The following is a 21,066-nucleotide window of genomic DNA, read 5'->3' on the forward strand; positions in this document are numbered from 1 at the left end:
GGGAAAGCGGGGGACCATCCAAGCTGTGTACAGTAAGGATGGGACACTGTTGACCTCAACCGAGGAGGTAACCGGACGGTGGAAGGAACACTTTGAGGAACTCCTGAATCCGACATCTGCACCCATCCGGGGGGAGCTCGGAGTAGAACCGCTGCTCCTTCACGTTGAAAGGAGCCAGTTGAGGTGGTTCGGGCATCTGGTGAGGATGCCTCCTGGGCGCCTCCCAAGGGAGGTATATCAGGCACGTCCAGCTGGGAGGAGGCCTCGGGGTAGACCTAGGACAAGGTGGAGAGATTACATCTCCACTCTGGCCTGGGAACGCCTCGGGATCCCTCAGTCGGAGCTGGTCAATGCGGCTCAGGAAAAGGAAGTTTGGGGTCCCTTGCTGAAACTGCTGCCCCCGCGACCCGGCCCCGGATAAGCGGAGGATGATGATGATGATGATGACTATTATTATAATCATGCAGAAGCCCAGCATTATATTACATTACATTACATGTCATTTAGCAGACGCTTTTATCCAAAGCGACTTACAATAAGTGCATTTAAACATTTGGGTACAAATAAGAGCTAGAAGTAAGTAAGAGCTTCAAGTAAACCAAACTATGAAGTGCTAGTCGTAAGTGCGATGTATAGGTTTTTTTTTTGTTTTTGTTTTTTTGTCATCGTCGTTATCGTCTTAGTCGATATCTGCCCACTGCATCTGCCCACTGCTCCATTGACTCCGAGAGAAGCTGAGCTTCTGTGGAAGTGACGTTTTTGCTGCATTTGTCCAATCACCGTCAATCTCATCCCATAGAGAACAATTAAACTGAGCTTCAAGTGGTTTACATGCGGAGGCTGCAACGGGAATACAAAAATCACATAAGACGAGACGTCTGATTCTGAACGAACTAGTGACACTAGTATAATCCCGTTCTAGCGCACGATAAGTATCGCAATGTAAATACAACACAGTATTCTGTATATTTGATGACATCTTAGAGGAAGCTGAGCTTCCCTTGCTGTCTAAAGGCCCTGGTATACTCGCGCGTCAGGGTCCTGTAGTATCTGACTTCACCATCGGATGGCGGTACAAGTCTGGACGCAGGGAATAAAGAAGCATTCCTACCAAAGAAGAAGAGAATGTTTCATCTCCCTCAAACACACCTGGTCCGAGCGGCTCACAGCTGACAGGTCCATCGGGCAGGGGAGTCGGGGTGTCAGCCAGTTTGAGGGTCACCCGGTCAAGGCTGGGATGACTATACTTGTTTTTCTCCTCGGTGGGCGGGGCTTCATACTCCACCTACTGATGGGTAGTTTACACATGCACAGTGTATCCTGCTTCTGCAGGTGACAATGGGTTTCCTTTCCTTTGCCCTGATCTTCCTGTTTGGATTTGAGTATAACAAACATTTAATTCTTACACCTCAGTAGAACAATTATACTTTCATTTAAAATGAAAATCAATACATAGGGTTCACTGTCAAGCAACAAAAAAGAAAAAAATATTAAAATCATTTTTAATCAGTTAATTTCCTGGCCTGTCCTTGGTTCTCAACCTGTGACACCACAGCGGCTTGTTATTGTTAAGCTCTAAGTAGTTGGTCAAGTTTTTGTGGTTTTTGTCGCTTAGAGCGAAGTCACCTCATGTGTTTCGCCAAAGCCTCTGTCTGTTAAAGAGGAAAAATCCACTGCCCAAGAAACTTGTCGGAAAAAGACTTCAGGTTTTCACTCACCACCTCAAGTAAGAAGAAGCCACCCTGCTCCACATCTGGTTTCCCTTCCCGTCGGTCAATATCTCGTGGAGTTCATTCTTCCTCCTGTGGAGGATAAAGTGGTAGAAAATGGATGGATGGACTTTACACAAGAATCTGCAACCAGGAATCACTGTGGATGTTGCCTTGTTGCTTTCATTTTCCCTCTGAGTATAGTGCATGATGGTAATATTTCCAGCAGAGGTCAGTGTTGCCACATAACTGAGCACTGAGGGTTATTGGACTGTAAAAACAATCAAAAAGCAAAGTACAACGAGTTCCTTTCAAAGCAAAACATCAGTCCCTGCCAACTTTCACTGTTTTCAATGCATTCCTTCTGATTTAACCTGCCGGCCATGTTTTTCATATTCTACACAGACTTTAGTACAGTTCAAGCAAATCAACACATTCTAAACTATTCTGATGTTACAGTTTTAATATCACATTTAATTCATTTAATTCTGACTCCCCTGGGCCTCACCAACATGGTGTTAACCTGTTACTATTCATAATGACAAAATCAAGCAAGTAGTCTAATACAGAGAGTAATGATAGGTAACTTGATAACAAATAAAGACCATATCAAGAGCGTTTGCAAAAGGACACAGAATTTGTTTCCTCCTCCACTTTCGATCTTTTGGGCCGAGCAAACAAATTGTTGTTCTGGTGTTTGTCCACTTCTCTAAAATCAAAACTGTTTTATCACTTCAAATCTGTTCAAAGATTGGAGGTCAACCCTCTGTGAATCAGCGCACCACAGTAACATGTTGAGATTAGCTAATTAAAATATTGTCCCTAATCATGTCCTGAATGATGAATGAAGAGAAATGATTTCCATCAAATCGGACTGAAGATCTCTTTTGTGCATCAGTCAGTCCTGCAATTAAATATGGAGCGTAATCCCAGATGAAGTGTGCGGTAAACTGTTTTTTCTTTTATGTGATTATTATGTTTACATTTCTGTCTGTTGTCTTGTGTTTTGCTATTCTGCAAAAGGAACAGTTGTTACACAAGTCAAGCTCAACTTGTATTACAAGTATCATGAATCAATCAATTTTGTAAATTGTAATACTTACACTACTCGTTACTGGATAAAGTATAAATACATGTTACCACCCAACCCTGGTGAGGTGTGAGTGCAGCAGTTACTTAACGTAACACCCATCTCAACCATCGGAATACAGGTTTTAATCTTTAATTTAATGCTAGGCTCGACTACTAGAGCAAGATGGATGACTAATGACACATACTCAAAAGGTTTGGTTGAACATATATATATTTGGATTACCACAAGTGCAGCACAACCTGGTAAATCACATATTCAATAAATTAACATAGATAACATTATATACAAAAAAACACAATGGGCCCAAAACACTGAAAATAATAAACAAAACACACCCCCGGGGAATTTGATTCACTCTCTAAAGCGTGAGCTATGTGCGGGATGTGCAAAGGAGCAATTAAGTGCAAATCTGCAAGAATTTCTGATTATCAGTTGTCATCACAGTGGATCTTGGTGGGGTGGCTCGCCATCTTTGGACCAGATTGGTGTTGAATCATACATCATTTGTTCTTTGTGATTTTTTTGAGTATTTAGAAAAGCGCTTGAAAATAAAATGCATTATTATTATTATTATTATTATAATAACACAGTCGGAGTAACATTCAAAGATCTACATTCAACTTTCTTATCTTTTCTTAATGCATACTAACACATTTCATAAATCAAATTTCACAGTATACACCAAAAATCACAACTTTTAACAACTCATTGTTAAAGATCAATTCTTACTAAAGTCAATAAGAAACAGGGCTCTCTCAAAACGACAGTCACATGACGTCATGGAGAAACTACAGAAAATAAAAGCCTTTTTTAAAAGTGCATTCATTGCACAGTAAACACAGTTATGCTCGGTGCACTAACACACACACACACACACACACACTTTAAATCATACATATAAACTATACCTGGCTAACTGTGGTAGCCATTAGCATATCATCATTGTGAGTTTAGCTTAATATTTTCTCATTCAAAACCGAATTAATTCACCAAGAAAAGTCCCAATAAATTCAGAAAAGTACTCCAACAGAACAACGTTCGTTTAACAGATGCTCCTAAAGTAATTCATCCACGTTTCCCGGAGTTTTTTTCTCTTTTTTTCTCTCTCTCTGATCTCCCTACCTGTCTTGCAGCGAACACAAGGGGGCGGAGCCCAAACTCTGTATACTTCACTGACTATCGGAAATACCAGTTTCAATCAGCAGCAGATTAATTCCACTCATTCACTCTTAATAATAATAAACATATTTTTCTACAGAACTTAATAACAAACATTTCTAGAACATTCTGAATACACAGACACCCTCAGTAACTCTCTAGGGTCACGTTAAGGATTTGTGTTTGTTCACACTGCATTTATGATATAATACTGTACATCAATTAGTAATAATAATAATTGAAGTAATAATTGTGTCTCTGCTGTTGCACAAAGAGGTGTGAAGTAGTGAATCTGTGGCATGTGATGCATCGTCCATATAATGCGAGCGTGTGTGAATCATATGCCGCCGCCGCTGGATCCGAGTGAAGACAGCGTGACTGGTGAGCAATGCTGCAGATGAAGTGATCAGTGCATTTTATCCAGTTAAAAGAAAAACTAACTGTACATTGCCAGACACACTATTTATTTTGTTTTGTTTGCTAGATCACGCAGCAAGAAAAATCTGTTCTGCTTGCTTCCAAATGTTCTCCAATAATCCCTGACATCATCTTTATGGGTATCAGTCTAAAACCTCTAATGCCTCTATAATAAAACTAAAGGTAAACTAAAGGTAAACTGATTCCACTGATCAGTGTCCCTGAGACTGGTCCTGCAAAAACAACTCGCACACTCCTGAGAAGCAATTTGAGTATTTCATCATTGAGCCCTATTGCCAAGCTTTGCAGATTTCCCCCCAAGGTTTGATTTACCCGCCTTCTTCCTGAGGAAAAATCTCATTCACCAGACAAATTGCTGAGCAGACCCCTCCAAACCGGCGCCTATAAATCATTCTTTAATCAGAGGCCTGTGAGATTGGGCACAGACACCAGCGGGAGCAAACACTCTAACACTTTCAACTCCACCCGTGCCGTGGATCTGTGATCCTCGGAGTTTTCTCCTCCTGTGTTTGCTCCCCGGGCTTGTCTGCATTTGTATCAGTCATCAAAGAAACTAAGAGAGATGAGGCACCCTGCACACTCGGCTGACACCGACACCCAAACACTTCCTCTGCTAACAGGAGACTGATCTCCTGGTTTGAGGCTGCAGTAGGATTTTCTCCTGCTATGTCTCTGAGGGCGTGCAGTGTGTTGCTGGACATGCTGTGGTTTCTAAAATGGGAAAAACACTAGGTGCCAATTTACCTCGGACACCATAAGAAGTTCTGTTTATGAGTGTTTTCTGTGATTCTTTTTGGAGAATGTTCATTTGAAGGCTCGTACTTGTGAGGTGTCATGTTTTGGGATGCTCCGTTCATTTAGGCTCAGTGTTTTCTAATCTCCACAAAGGAGGTTATATATATCTGTACATTTGTCCTCCTGTGAGCACCAATCACGCATGTTCCCATTATTGGTAAGAATGACGTCATGAAATATTTCAAGAAATCTCTTATAATAAGCAAAAAAGACATAACTTTATCAAAACTCCTCAGATTTGGTCGGTGTATGGAGGATCAGACACTCTCATGGATTTTATCTGAGAAGTTTCAATTAGAGTGGATTATGTCATGCTTATGTAAGATGGTAATAGCTATAAGCAGGTAACGTTTTTTTAAAAACCCTATTTTCTACTCTTGGCTGTACTTATTTTAGCTTAGCAAGGGGCAGCTAAATGTTATCTGCCATTCAGTTGAGGTAAACGTCTGACTAACATGTGATCTCGCGAGTTATTGTCTTAATTCTTCTTATTCTGTTTTGCTTCATGGAGCGAAAAAGAAAATCCCAATTATCAACGCTATTGAATCCCAATACTTCCAGAATCACAACACAAAACTCACACTCACAACATATCAGTGAAGATCAGTGTAACAAATAACTGAGCACTAAAATAAATCATCGACAATTTGAAAGTGTATGAATTGGTATTATTTGTAGTTTTCAACATTTATTCATTGTACTAACAGAAGTGCATATTAAGGATTGATAAATATCTTAAAGCTGCAGTAAAGGCTCGATCTCTAAATGGTTGATTGTTGACTTTCATCTGCAGGTTATAATAATCTCTCACACGCATATTATTGTGTTTATTGTCCCTGAAAACAACATTATACCTTACAAAGTCCAATTGACCCATGTTTATCAATTATTGCAAACAGCATGGATGTTTATACTTAAGTCAGTGAAGAGTTCTTGGTGTAAAGATGTATTTGGATAAACTAATCAATCACCGGCTCTGGCTGTGTTCACATTCTCATCTCAACAAACTATTCAGCGACTGAGAGCAGAGAGCTGGAGATGCAACTATGTTCTGACGTCAGCGTGTACAAGTATTCCTCTGTGGATCCGCCGCTCTGAAGATGAGAGACCGCACGGTGCGTTTCTCTGCCGCGTGAAGACCGCGGAGACGCGCTGGAGGCGCTCTTTTGACCGGTGACACATAGATGGAAGTAAGTGACAAGTTTTCAGATTTCTCTCTGCTGTGGAGTCTCTCAACAACCTGGAAGAGCGGATCATAAAATCAACTGGAAAACCATGCGCTGTTGTGATGCATGGAGCGATGGCATGCGTGCTCCTCTTCACTCGACTTCTCCCCTTCTCGCACAGGCTCACGAGACCATCCATTGTCTTATTGTCTCTTTTCCTGTCATATCTGTGCTACTGTGCACTCTTCCCTGTCTACACCATCATGCACAAGTCAGGTGATTTGACACCGAGCTGTCAGCGCATCCTGGTTGATGGAGCCAGACGGCGCCTCCAGAAATCCCTCACCTCCTGCGCGCTGCTGCTGGACGCGCGGCTGAGCGACGCGCGGCTGAGCAGCGCCAATGCGGCGAGCCTCAGGAGAAGCGACCAACGACCTTTTTCCACTCTGAACAGCGCCAGGAACGACACGCCCAGTCCCATTATCAGCGCGAGGTTTGGCAATAAAAAGTTGCCCAATGCTATCATAGTTGGTGTAAAGAAGGGAGGCACGAGAGCGGTGCTGGAGTTTATAAGAGTGCATCCGGACGTGCGCGCGGCTGGAACGGAGACGCACTTCTTTGACAGGAACTATGACAGAGGCCTGGAGTGGTACAGGTAAGACTTACTGCTTAACAAACACACTGATTATTATTCGATTACAAACTTATTTTTCGATTACTAGTTTTATGTGTATGTACATATATATATACAGTATATACATGTGTGTATATATATATGTATATATATATATATATATATATATATATATATATATATATAAATATATATGGACCAAACAAATTAATCAATTAATCGATTGATTAAAATTAAACTTCACCATGCTGAAGTTTGCATCCAGATTCACAGCTTCATGTTCAGCAGTTAAAGGTAAACTTAATTGTTGTTTTTACACTTGGTATGGATGTTAAAGTGTGTGTATGTGAAAGCCTGACTGTATATCAGGACATAACATGACATCAATAAGAGCTTTAATTTATTTGACATGTGCGATCACAAGTTGAGTTTACCTTCAGTGCAGACCTGGAGGCTGCAGATTTAGAGTAGAATGGGGGAAAGTTGTATAATAATGTTATAATAATGTTTCCATACATGTGAAAAGAAACCAGGGAGTTAAAGAGTGAGACTTCTGCTGCCCACTCTGGACTCAGCTGGTGACGGGATACTTTGACCAATCACAGGGCAGTTCAGATAGAAAGCATAGTAAGCTCTGCAATATTGGGAACAACTGCTGCTAAACTAAATAAAATGTGCCTTTGGCCGTGTTCAGATATAGGCTGCGTATAACTGACACATGGACAGTGATGTCAGAATATGGACTAGCTGAGGGAGGGAAACCTGTTATACAAACATGCTTTGACTGGAATTCATCTTTAGCTCTTTGTCACTTCATGGCACCAGAATTGTTTTACATCCAGCAGACTTTCTGGATTTGTATATAACAACATCCAGATATACACATCTGAACTTTTAAGATGACTTCCTCTATGTTAAATTCAAATTACTGCCAAGCTAGATCAATTGAAGCGGAGCTTCCACTGGTGTCCACGCGTTCTAGTGCACTTTTAATAATGAAATGTAACCACAACAGCACACTATTTGATCATGTATTTGATATGTTAGAGGAAGCTGTCTCAGAGCAATCACCTCTGGTCGTCTGTAGGCCTGCAGGGTGAAGTGGCGATGAACACGTTTTCGAGTGTAGCCTCTGTAGGCTGGATGCCTGTCATTATGAGAGTTGTGTTAAAGGTGACATCGAAAGCTTGTATCGCACATGTATGTTAGTTATGGAGGTCTACTTACATATATTAACTTGTTTTCATGGTTAAAAACCTCCCAGTCGCTGCAAACGAGCCGATCAAAATATCTCCTCACTGACGCTCTCGTCAGCTGCGCGCTTTCAGACCAAAACCACACCCCCAGAACGTGGACTGTGTTGTGATTGGCCAGCCAACGAGAGCTTTCCCACTGTCCTGTGATTGGCCAGGTACCTGGAAGTGACGTAATTGGTAGGCCAGCTCTCAGATACACAGCTCCCCCTCTGGCACGGTGGATGCTCTGCATCTCAGCAGCTACAACGAGAGTAGTTCTTCTTCTTCTGCGGTTGAATGTACGCAACCGGATGTGCCCGGACTAGTGCCCGCACCAGGAGGCGCTACGGTGGTGAGAGGAGTGGTGAGGTATACTGATGACATCATCAGCATAGGGAAGTGCCGATCCGCTTCGCAGAGCCCAGGAAAACAATACAACACTATTTTCACAGCAGTGGCTGAACTGTTTGTTCTGAAACTTCAGGGTTTCATAAACGAGGTCATGACGCAGATACACACACAAACGCAGCGTTAATTGGAGCTTCCGGTCTATGTCGCCTTTAAACAATGCAGGGCGTTCACCCCCTGACCCAGTGCAACTCCTGTGTTGCGGTTGCTCCTGTGTGTGTGTGTACAGGTGCACAGTGAGTGGTCAATCAAGAGAGAGAGAGAGAGAGAGAGAGAGAGAGAGAGAGAGAGAGAGGTGTATTTGAGTGTGTGATTGGCACAAGAATGCAGGGAGCTGAAGCAAGAAAGCTACACCGGCAGTATTTGCTATCAACTCTTTAAAAGACTCTGTGATGAAGGAAAAGACTCCTAACTGTAAAAGATGAGGCATTGATTGGTTCCTAGTGCATTTATATCCATCAGCATAAATACATTGATGTACACATGTTTTCCTTTTATCACAGATCATTGTTTTGCATTGTATTTATTTCACGCCCATTGACGATGATGCTTCACCATGAAAATGATTTTGTTGTGTTTGTGCCGTGCCACACCGAGGCCGGAACCATAGTGGAAAAGGGCCATTAGATACAAGTTTTTTTATATATATATATATATATATATATATATATATATAATTTTAATTATATTTAAAGGAACCTAGTGCTCTTTTTTCTCGAACATTCAGCTAGGGCTGCAAGTGAAGATTGCATTTTAATTGATTAAATGAATAAATTGCGTTTTCATCCATAAATTGCAGAAGAGTATTTCAAATATGGATCAGTGTTTCCCAAAATCCCAAAAAGTGCCTAAAATCACTAAGGTTTGGAATCAAGCTTGAAACTTTTCCTCTGTGAAGGTGTGCCTTCTCCAGTCATTTATTTCAAAGACCACAATGACCTAGTTTGAAGACCCAGTTGTAACGTAACACAGTCACTCTGCTATATGTGTTCTTTTTTTGCATCTCATCGTGATTTATTGCTGGTGAACCATTCAGGGCTGATGCGCAGGAGAAGTGTCTGCAAGACAAGTCTCCAGTGACGGCGGACCACGATGACTTTGCTTCAGCACTCCTTTTATCATTTGCATGCAGAAACTGGGTTGACAGACAAACTGGAGCATTTTGTTTAGTGAGATTTTATAGCTGCGCTATTCATCAGGTATCTAATACACAGGGACATGATGCGCTAGATGGCTCAATACCATTTTCTCAATACTCATATCACAACCTTGAATATCTTCCAATACTGATATCAGTGCATCAATTTACTACTTAACTGTTTGCAACACCGTGGCCATGATTAGCCATTTCAAAAGCAATGTTCTGACCGCATCAACACTCAAGGCAATGCAAGTTAGTTTTTCACATGGGCTTTATAAACGGTTGTAAATGGTTATACAGCCTAGTGGTGATACGTGGTAACTGAGAACTGAGAAGTTCACGTTTTTAAACTGCATTTCAATGCAGATTACACACGGTCGTCACGCACTGTACAACGTGTAACGCATTTATTGACATTTCTCCAATGTTTTCATAAATAATTTGAGATTATTCCTATCTTCTTCTTCTTCTTCACGTGAGACTGGTGGGGGTGGCGCCCTCTATGGACGGGCCACCACTGCTGTTTAGTGAAATAAAGGGGTTTTGGATTGTACCTGATACGGCTTTCCTGTGATTTTGACCAGTGTCAGTCAGTACACTTAATATATAACTAAACCCCCATCTTCTGAGGAGAGCTCAGTATTATTGTAAAACTATTATTATATAATTATTGAGTCATTTCAATACAAAAAAGTAGTTTAGAGCTTTAGTTACACTTTAATCTTCATTAGACAGGATCACTGGAAGAATAGTTGGTTGGTGACTTTCAGTTTTTATTGTGTTGATTTTTTTTTTGACTTTTTTTGACCCTAACCAGCAGAGTGAAACAGTCCTAAGATGCTGTACACAGAGAGGTGCACAAGTCTTGTTCTCTCTTCGATCAATCATAAACCTCTACTATACTAAAAGTTGATAATAAAATCCATGCCTACGGTACCTTGAAATTATTATTAATGTAAATGATCAATCATTGTCTTACTGGAGCCTCCATTCTGTGTTCTTATTTCTCATCCAGACGTTTAATGCCAAGGACTCTTGAAAGCCAAATCACAATGGAGAAGACACCAAGTTACTTTGTGACAAAAGAAACACCACGCCGGATCTCCGCCATGTCCCAGAACACCAAACTCATCGTGGTGGTGCGAGACCCAGTCACTCGTGCAATATCAGACTACACTCAGACTTTATCCAAAACCCCTGACTTGCCCAGTTTCCAGGAGCTGGCCTTCAGGAACCAGTGCCTGGGCATCATAGACACGTCATGGAATGCCATTCGGATCGGCCTTTACGCTCTACACCTGGAAAACTGGCTCCGCTACTTCCCTCTGGCTCAGATCCACTTTGTGAGTGGAGAGCATCTTATCACAGACCCAGCGGGGGAGCTGGCTCGGGTGCAGGATTTCCTCGGGTTGAAGCGCATCGTCACTGACAAACACTTCTATTTCAACCGCACAAAGGGTTTCCCTTGCCTTAAGAAGCCGGAGAGGAGCGCCTCGCCCCGCTGCCTGGGCAAGTCCAAGGGCAGGACTCATGTTCAGATAGACAGGGACGCCATCGAGCAATTGCGGGACTTCTACAGACCCCACAATATCAAGTTTTATGAAATGGTGGGTCATGATTTCAGGTGGGAGTAAAGAAGAAAAACCTGGTACAAGAAAGAGTCAACAGAACACAATCCATTTAGTTACCAGTCAGCAGCAGAAACATGTTTGTTGCTTGACATCACATCGTTTCATCTCCAGGATCACGTCATTTCTCTCCATGTCTAGATTTACTGACTTATTTATGAGAGAAAGAGTGTGTGTGTGCGGGTATTACTAATGTTGTGGGGACCTAAAACTGTTTACACAGTCACATTATGGGGACTTGTCTTCCTTGTGGGGACAAAAGTCAAGTCCCCACTACGTAAATGACTACATTTTAAGGTGAAGATATGTTTTAAGGTTAGGTTGAGGTTAGGGTTAGGATTAGGCCAGTAGTAATTGTGGTTAAGGTTAGAGTAAGTCTCCAGGAAATGAATGTAAGGCAATGCAATGTCCCCTCAAGTCATGAATGTCCAACATGTGTGTGTGTGTGTGTTCTCGAGGATGGAATTAGTTTCTTTTGAAACCTGCTTCACTAATCAAGGCAGCTTTTGAAAGCAAGACCTTGGAAGACGTCAGCGAAGTCTTCAGGGAGAGAATGAAGTTGCAGCACTGTGGTATTAATGTAAAGCCATATCAAAAGTGTCAGCCTCTTAAAGGTCACCAACTGCTGGTCTCATCATTTTCTTTACAGACTGAGTTATAACACGCTTTAACTTTAAACATGAGTATTGTTTGAAGTGTTTAATCACCAACTTACCCACAATGCTTTGTCCATTGTTGTCATCAAAGGAAACAGATGCACAACAACAACAACGTGTGTGAAATGATTGATTCTGTCCGAGCACACGAAATCTCTTCCTACTCCGTGCTTCTGTGTGATTTCTAGAAACACCAAACTCAAAGTGAGCGTCGACGTCATGAGTGAACCTTCCTGAAACTGTACTAATCCTCCCTTTTGTCATCCATTGATTAAAAATGTGCTTTTCAACAGATAAGACTGTGTTGATGCTCTCCATGTTTGTCAGCCATGTTGCCAGTGGAATCCTTTTAGGTTAGGTGGCACTCCATGAGGTCCGTTGTGTTGGTTGGAGTCGGCAGCGTAGGAATTTCAAATATTATGTTTCAAAGACAAGGCCCCGCCGTGTGGCAGGTTATCAAAGAGATTTTTGGATAGGTTAGGATTTGGAATACGTGATATTTAAGTCGCACTGATACATGATGTGCAGCAGAAATAAAGGAAAACTGTGATGCTTGTATCGTCAGCCACAGTCTGTGGTGTCAGCACCAAGCCTGGGTAAATCAAATCACTTTCACCACATATATGATTTTACGGTACTTTACACTTACACTATGTCAACGTCTCAGCCTTAGAAATAGGGTTGGGTCATGAAGGACGTAAAATCAATGCCAAATCAACGGGGAAAGAAGCAGTCAAGACTTGTACCCTGCTACGTCCATGCCTATGATTCAAATATATACAGAGCGCAGTAACGGCAGGTCCTCAGCTGACATCCTCCCAACTTTACCTTGTCAGTGCCACATACCCTCACCACAACATTAGCACTGATTGTTGTATGATTTTCATGTTACAGCATCGTGAGTCGAGCTTTGATTCACTCACTCACTCACTCACTCACTCGCTCACAGACATGATGTCAGTGTGAGTTTGAATGACGGCTGGGGGAAGCTCAGGAGCTTTTATCTCGGACACCTTTTTGCTTACACATGCGATCAGATGTTGATATTGCACTCGGCCCTAAACATCTTAAAAGAAGGACATTTCTGAGCATATTGTCACTTTGGATAGCATTAACCTTCAACCTTGGATTTTGTTTTTGCCAAGGATATATCACGTGATTCCCATAAATATCAAATATCCAGAACGGCCTTCTTCCTCATGCCAAACATCTCAAAAATCCGAAACATAACTATTGCAATGTTTACTTTGGGGATGTTTCTATGATTCTGTGTAAAACCAAAATCCTGCAGCATGAGTTCTGACAGGAAGTAGAAAGAGAGACCATATCACATTCTCTACACTGTCCCCCTGTGTGACAAACATCAGCATGCAAGAATTCAACAAATCTAGATCCTACACCAAATGAAGCAGTTGTATAAAGATAAGTTTTGAATGACGGTGGCTCCTGCAGAGCAGCACAGAACACGTGTGAATTTTCTTTTTCAAGAAATTGAAAATGAAATTCACACGTGGCCTTTGCCAAGAAGGAACTTTTATCCTCAGAAGTATTTTGACTACGTACTGGTGATTGAAAAATCTGTGCTGTACATTCAGTTGCTTAGTGCCCCTGTTTCATCCAGCAGCTTGTCTCTCACTGTCCTTAAACTCCTTAAACTCGTTTGACCTCCAGGTGGAGGCAGAGGCAGAGTGGCATCTCTACCACCTCTGATGTCCTTCTTCTTGCCATCGTGCTCGCTGGCAGCTCATTTCTGTGGCTTGCCGGACGCACACAGGTGAGCATTGACCCGGCTGTCACAGCAGCAGCGAGCCATTCATTGTACAGCACACATGAGTCCTAATTAGGCCCCAGGGCTGGAGAGGCACACTCCCTGAGACCAAGCATAAGCCAGAGTCTGATTAGACTCTGCCAGTGGACGGCTCTCCAGAGACTGGTTGCAGGTCAAATCTCTATGTCTCTCTTTCTCTCTCTCTCTCTCTCACACACACACACACACACACACACACACTCTTGCACACTCTCTCAAGAAATATGAAATAATTTGCACAATGAGCTGACCTATTTGCACTTTAGTTAATGAGCTTCTTGTTAAGCTTAATGAGTTTTTTTTAAAGTGATGCGTTGATTAATATTTCTTCTTCTTGTTGCCACATTATGTGTAAATGACTCTCCTCAAACCATCCCTCGACAGGTTGGTCTTGTGAGTGTGGATTATGTCGTTTATCATATTAATTCAAAGATGTTTGCACACAGATTATTGTACTCCATCCCTGTGGAGCTCATCGAAATCATCCAAACTGAAAGAATCAGTTAATTTAGTGATTTAGTACCCAGTCAGTGCTGAAACATGTTGTTCTTTTTTTTATCTTTCACTTTGTGCACAGAGGCTTAGAGCGTCCTTCACCTCTGAGCATTGTGATCTTGTACTAATTATTACTTAAAGCAGATTTATTTATTGATTTATTTTACTGGAGGGATGGAAACACTATTATAAAAAGTCTACTTTTACTATCTAAAGCAGTGTTTCACACATTTTTCTATTTGGGAACCCACTTTTTTTCCAACTTGTGATTCAAATGATCATATTTGCATGACACCTGATATAATTTTGAATTGATTAATTTGCATATGATATATGGGTTTATATATCCCATATATAATATCCCAATTAATTGCTTATTAGTAGTAAGTGAGGAAGTTGTATATGAATTACGATCTCAATATGCTTTGCTTAGTATGGACTTTATAAGGTGGTAGTATCACAAGAATAGTTATTGTCCCTTAATAACACACAATAACATAATGAATATGGTCTGTTCTTACATAAAAAAACACAAAACTAAGTGTTAATAGTACTCTAAATGAAGTCTTCGTTACTTAGAATATGTTCCCCATACTAAAGTGACATCTTGATCATTACTAATTCAATAGTAGTTGAACATTATCAACAATCTAATAATGTTAATAATCATCTAAAGTTGTCTCCTTTCCTATCCTTGTGATACTACCACCTTATAAAGTCCTCAATAACACTAACTCTTAGTTAATGGCTTACTGGTTGCATAATAAGGCCATGCAGAATAAGGCATTAATAAGTACTTAATAATGACCCATTAAGAGCCAATATGTTACTAATGTGCATGCTAATAAGCAACTAATTAATGTTGAATATGTGATCCCTCATCTAAAGTGTTACCGTTAGATGATGCAGAGACGTTTGCTAACATCCTTATTTTATGCATGCTGTTTAAAACATGTACACATAAATCTTAACTAAAAGGTGGGAAAATTCAGTAAATTGTTTGGGGGGGGGGGGGCCCAAAAAATATCCCCCCGCAGCCCATCTGTGGGTCCTGATCCAGTGTTTTGGAATCACCTTCACAGAGATAATGTAGTCAACGTCCCACAGAAAGGTTAATGCAGCTTCAAACTGGATTTTTAATGAGCGCAGCTGTAAGATGGAAGCGCTGCTTCCAAGAAGAATTTCCTCATGCGATGTTAATATTGCAGTTGTTTCGCACAGAATTTTTAACAATGTTACAACGGGAATACATGGAAGCCTACAGGAAAGTGTGTTTCACATGCTCTATTTAAGCTGCACTAAATGAAAATAGTGCACATCGGCACAGCCGTCCCCGGCCTTTGCTCTGTCGCTCTCAGATAGAATGAGGTTTCCTGGTATCCAAGTAAGACAGCAGCAGAGATTCAGCTGTGTTCATCACTCAGTCCTAATGCCTCAGAATAGTTTAAGTCCTGCAGCCGACGGGATGTCCCAGCGGTCGAAATCACCAGTGGCCCGGGAAGCAAATTAAAGTAGAGTGCTGACAACTGTGGCACCGTCTCAAGTACGTAATGATGCATGTTCCACAGCTATTTGCAGGCCAGTGTTAGAAGTGAAGTCAGCGGGGATGACACTCAATGCGTGTGCATCGGATGAGGAGGAAACAGCAAAGGGAAACCTTCCCTAAGTGTAATTTTCCATTTTCCCCGAAATTAAATTGAAATGTTTGCCATATTCTTTGCACACGTAGAGAAAAAAATTATGATTATTATTATTATTATTATTATTATTATAATAACCTTTGTTTGAACTCGGAAATATATTGAGGAGCGACCTCATTTACAATGTAGCCGAGACAAAACGCCAAACATTTGAAAAATACATGAGCAAATCGACAAAAACAAGGAAAAGAGGAGCAGTTGGAAGTCAAATAAGATGCAATTATGGATTTAAATTGTCCTGATGATAAAAGTGTGGTCAGTTTCAGATGGTTTTGCAGAGTGTTCCAGGTGCACAGTAAGAAAAACAGTGTTAACAGAGGGAACCTGCAGTGCAACCTCGTCCTTTGAACGTGCATTCAAAGATATTAAAGAGTTAATGGAGGACGTTGTAGAACTGTCACCATTGTGTGGAAGAATATCCTGTGCCATATTAACATAGACTATGTGGAAGCAGCTGAGGCCATTTTCTTCATTTGCATTCAAATCTTTTCATGTGTATTCACACATCGACAGCCAGACGCTCACCTCTTTTTAACTTGAGCGGGAGATGTCAAAGATGAGAACATTTCCTGGTCACGTTCCCTTTTAAGATTTTAATCTGTGATATTCTGCAAAGTCCTTGAAATTAGAAGCAGTTGTTCAACGCCACCTCCTTGTTGTGCCAATTTGTCAGACGTGCGAGTCTGTTTCCTGTTTCTGTGGAGCAGCTAAAGTCAGGTAGTAAATTGATTAAATTGGAGGCATCGCTCTCTCACCAGGAGATGTGTCCTAATTAGAGAGTGTTCCTCGTGTCTCACTGAGGAGAATAACAAGCCTCATCCCGAGGCGGCCTCCAGATGATCCTGACATCCACGGCAAACCCAAACACATCTGATGTATGAGCAACCTCCGGGCTCCAGACCTGACCTCAGTCGACAAACAGTGCGTTAGGATTTCTGATGAAGGTTCTCGCACTGAAACAATTCTAGACAGACAACTCACTCGTTTTTAATTCAACTAAAAACACTGACCAACAGTGCAACATTAAACCACGTTGCTTCGTCTGAGGGAAAAGAACAAACAAACCAAGAAGATAATATAAAGTAACAACAAATGTTGCAAATTATTGATATTTCACTATCATTCTTGCCTTTAATTTATATTTTCTTTTCTTTTTTGTGTCCAATTGTCCGTGCATCCATTGTGGCAGCGCTCTCTAAGCTCAGCGAGCAACACGGTGGCTCTGCACAGAGGTTCTCAACTCCAATCTGTATTAAACTCACCCAAAAAGTGACAGTTCAGGTTTTTTGAAGGGTAGTAACTATGAGCTCTTGTAGGACACGGGGCGATGGTGGAGTGAGTTGGAACGAGAAAGTTGTGGGTAAAATTCCCCGATTCATGATTGCTGTGCCGGCATCGCGTGAATGGATATGAAAGACGTGAGTTCTGCACCGTATGAATGTGTCAGTGATTGGGTGTGAACGGGTGAACGAGAAAAGCGCTACATAAACACGGACCGTTTACCACGGAAAACAAGGCTGCGAGTAGAAACAGAGACACACGGAAAACAGATTGTAGTCTCTGAACAAAAGGCTCAGCTCATAACATCTACACCCACTTATGTGTACTACGATATATATCCATATATATATCTTAAAACGGAGCGTCTACCTTTTTCCCAGCCAAGATAAAAACCATTCTAACGAAATAGGTTGAGGAAAAATTGTTCAATTCACAATAAAATTCACACACAGACACACACAGATACATACATAAAACAGGTCTAATTACAGGAGCCCCTGACAGTGTGCCACAGATCTGCATGGGTCCCCAGACAGAAAAAAAACCTACTCACAGGGACTCGGGAGCTGCTGGTCTCCTGCTGCCTCATTTGGTATTTATGTGTCACTGAGATAAATCTGAAGAGAGGATATAAAAAAAAAATATAACACATTTGAACCAAGTGATGGAGGCGGCAGTGGATTATTAAATAATTGTTTTGGTGCAGGAGAGCAAGTGGTTTACAAAGTGACACACGTTTCATTGAATATGTGACTCAAATCTTCTCTTTTTCTTCTTGCATACCCACTGGCAGCCATGTTTTCACTGAGCGTGAGCCTCCGTGTCTCTTGCTGACTGTTGGCCTCTGTGGTCCCAGCTCGACACGGCACAGCACGGAACGGCGCGGTTTACGTTGGTTTTCCACTAAAGAAATAGTACCTACTCAACATGGGCGGAGTGATCGCTGCACGTGACTTTGTTTTACACGCAACACAAATGAGTGACTAGTGACTTGTAAAGCAGTTGTTTTCAGTGTAAGTGAATCATTAGAATCAGTTCATTAAAACCATTTGTTCAGTTCTTCCTCCATGACTGGAGCACAGACTCAGTCTGACACAGTTACCGGACTGAAATACAGCGGCAGGGTTTGTGATGCCACTCACTCGTGCTGTCTCTAACTACACCAGACTCCTCTGTTAAATATTGAGATTTTAGACATTTCCCTGGTAGTTGTTGGCGATTCACCCCCGTTTCTTAGGGTTGTCAAGTCTTTTTAACTGATCTACAGTTCGGCATTGTTCGGCTTGATTCTTGTGTCGGACGTGTCTTCCTGTGACCAATCAGTGGCTGTCAGTCTCAGACCAGAGCACCTGGTACCAGGTTCTATGCCAGTGAAAACACAATTTAACTGTGCCATGCCGAGGCGAGGCGAAGCAGTGGAAACACGCCATATGTGTCAGCACCTCTTACAATGACACTTTGCAAGATTGAGCAAACATGATTGTACGTGAGTCCTGGTTTTCTAAATGATAATCCGTCCTAATCCAACATCCATGTTCTTTCATATATTAAACTGACACTGAGTTACCTTTTCTCAGTTTTTTGCTTTTTATCGCAAACATTTCAATTGTATTCAATCAGATACATATCACAATCCTTTGTTGTCATCATAAACATTTTGATATGCACACACACACACACACGGTGGGGGATGGTCCCACCTCCCTCAGCTCAGATTGGACGTCAGATGCTGGAGACAGCTGCACACATCACAGCTTCTTCTGAAAACATGACGTTTTATGTTCATCCAAACACTAATTTGTCTTCCTCAGAAAACCAGACAGGACACACAGTCACTCAGCGGTCCCCAAAAAACAAAACTTTTGGAAATTGTGCAAGAGTGTAAGATAAATATCTGCAGCCAAACTGCGTGCAAATCTTCCAAGTGGATAATAATTCACTTCTCATTTTTGACAGAATGTGTGTGCAGATGTGTTTTTTTGGGGGTGGTAGCGAGGGGGCTTATGAAATATCAAAGTGTGTTATTTGCCTCCATGAAACCCCACAACATCAAAGACTCCCTCTCTCTCTCCCACAAGAATTCAGGAACCTTGAGGTTTTTACTTGTGCTGCCTTTTTGGCACTGCTTTAAAGGCAAACGCCTCTAATGATACAAGATACAAGACATAGCGAGAGTGAATGGGGGAGGGCGGGGGGGGGGGGGGTGTCAACAACTAAACAGATACATTGGGTGATGATTGACATCCCTTGCATCCTTTTATTATATCTGCGATGTTCATCCAGACACGGCGATGCAGGGAACTGTGGCCTGGTGAAAATGTGCCTCTCAGTCTGCCAAACCACCTGGCTGCAAGAAAACATAATCTACCTCTCAGTCAATCATTCCCGTCACAGGTGACAGCGTGGTATGAGTGTTGAGAGAAGCGTGGCAGACATGCACAGGGCTGTATGTCCAACTTTGACACGTCACACCTCGCTCTCCAGCATATCCTGATGAGTCCTCAGCATTGGCAGGTTTCCTCGGGACGCCAGCCACTCGCTGCTGTGCGTTATGTACCAGAAGTGACTGACTGTACAGCGTAGGAGGGAAATTACTGCTGAGATATCAGGAAGAATACCCTGTGCCATTTTAACATAGACTGTAGGTTCGCAGTGAGAGTCAACACCAGGATGTAGCCAGGAGGGTTACTGAATAGCCACCAGGGGGCAATACAGCTAGTTGCAGAAAGAACTCCACGTGAATGAGAGACGACTGACTACTGGAAAATGAGTCTACTTCTCACTCGATTTAATGCAGTAAAAAGAGTAAGTGGTCTCAATTACTAACGGTGAATAATTTAATTTAAAACAATTCATCATCATGCATCTTCACAGTTCGTTAGTGTGTGTGTCTCACAAATAATATAACATTACATCCTGCACCATCCATCCTTCTACTGCCTCTACTGCTCCAAGGTTGGGTCGCGGGGACAGCAGCTTGAGCAGAGAAGCCTAGACTTCCCAGCCAATTTGCTCTTGCTCTTCCAGGGGAACCCCGAGGTGCTCCCGGACCAGCCAGGAGACATAGTCTCTCCAGCGAGTCCTGGGTCTTCCACAGGGCCTCCTCCCGGTGGTATGTGCCTCACCAGGGAGATGCCCGAGCCACCTCATCTGGCTCCTCTTGATGCAGAAGAGCAGCGGCTCTACTCTGAGCCTCTCCTGAATGACCAAGCTTCTCACCATATCTCTCAGGCAAAGCCCAGACACCCTGCAGAGGAAACTCCTCCACTTGGGGAAAGATCTCAGATCTAACCCTAACCCAGAGAGGGCACTTTTCCGGTTTAGGAACATGGTCTTGGATTTAGAGGTGCTGATTCTCATCCAAGCTGCAAATCGCTCCAGTTGAGAGATAGAGAAGATCACGGCCTGCTGAAGCAAACAGGACCACATCATCTGCAAAGAGCAGAAACCACTGAAAGGGATCCGACTCACCACTGGCAACGTGGACCAAGTTCTGAGTGCTTGTACATCTCTTATCAGGGGGTCAGGTACCACATACTCCCAGAGTACTCCCCAAGGGACACGGTCAAACGCCTTCTCCAAGTCCACAAAGAAGATGTAGACTGGGTGGGGCGCACTCCCACGCACCCTCCAAGACCCTGCTAAGCGTGTAGAGCTGCTCCACCGTCAGACACAGGAATCAAGTCGAACAGCGCCGAGATGTAGATCAGTTAAAACTACTT

General features: G+C 42.2%; 1 protein-coding gene across 1 annotated transcript; it reads left to right on the top strand.

Annotated features, from left to right (window-relative positions):
- The first annotated feature begins 6,317 nt into the window (after positions 1-6,317).
- On the top strand, positions 6,318-11,415 carry LOC131449080 (heparan sulfate glucosamine 3-O-sulfotransferase 2-like). The gene is made up of 2 exons (XM_058622047.1): positions 6,318-7,014; positions 10,793-11,415. Exons 1-2 carry the CDS (start codon positions 6,482-6,484, stop codon positions 11,409-11,411), a joined length of 1,152 nt encoding a protein of 383 aa, XP_058478030.1. The 5' UTR covers positions 6,318-6,481; the 3' UTR covers positions 11,412-11,415.
- The last annotated feature ends 9,651 nt before the right edge of the window (positions 11,416-21,066 follow it).

The sequence above is a fragment of the Solea solea genome, chromosome 21, assembly GCF_958295425.1.
Source record: "Solea solea chromosome 21, fSolSol10.1, whole genome shotgun sequence".
NCBI classification, from domain to species: Eukaryota; Metazoa; Chordata; class Actinopteri; order Pleuronectiformes; family Soleidae; genus Solea; species Solea solea.

Excerpts from the sequence above, each read along its gene's own strand:
- LOC131449080 (XM_058622047.1), top strand. The coding sequence starts at position 6,482 with ATGCATGGAGCGATGGCATGCGTGCTCCTCTTCACTCGACTTCTCCCC. Across the intron at positions 7,015-10,792 it reads AGAGGCCTGGAGTGGTACAG|ACGTTTAATGCCAAGGACTC; the intron begins GTAAGACTTACT and ends TTTCTCATCCAG.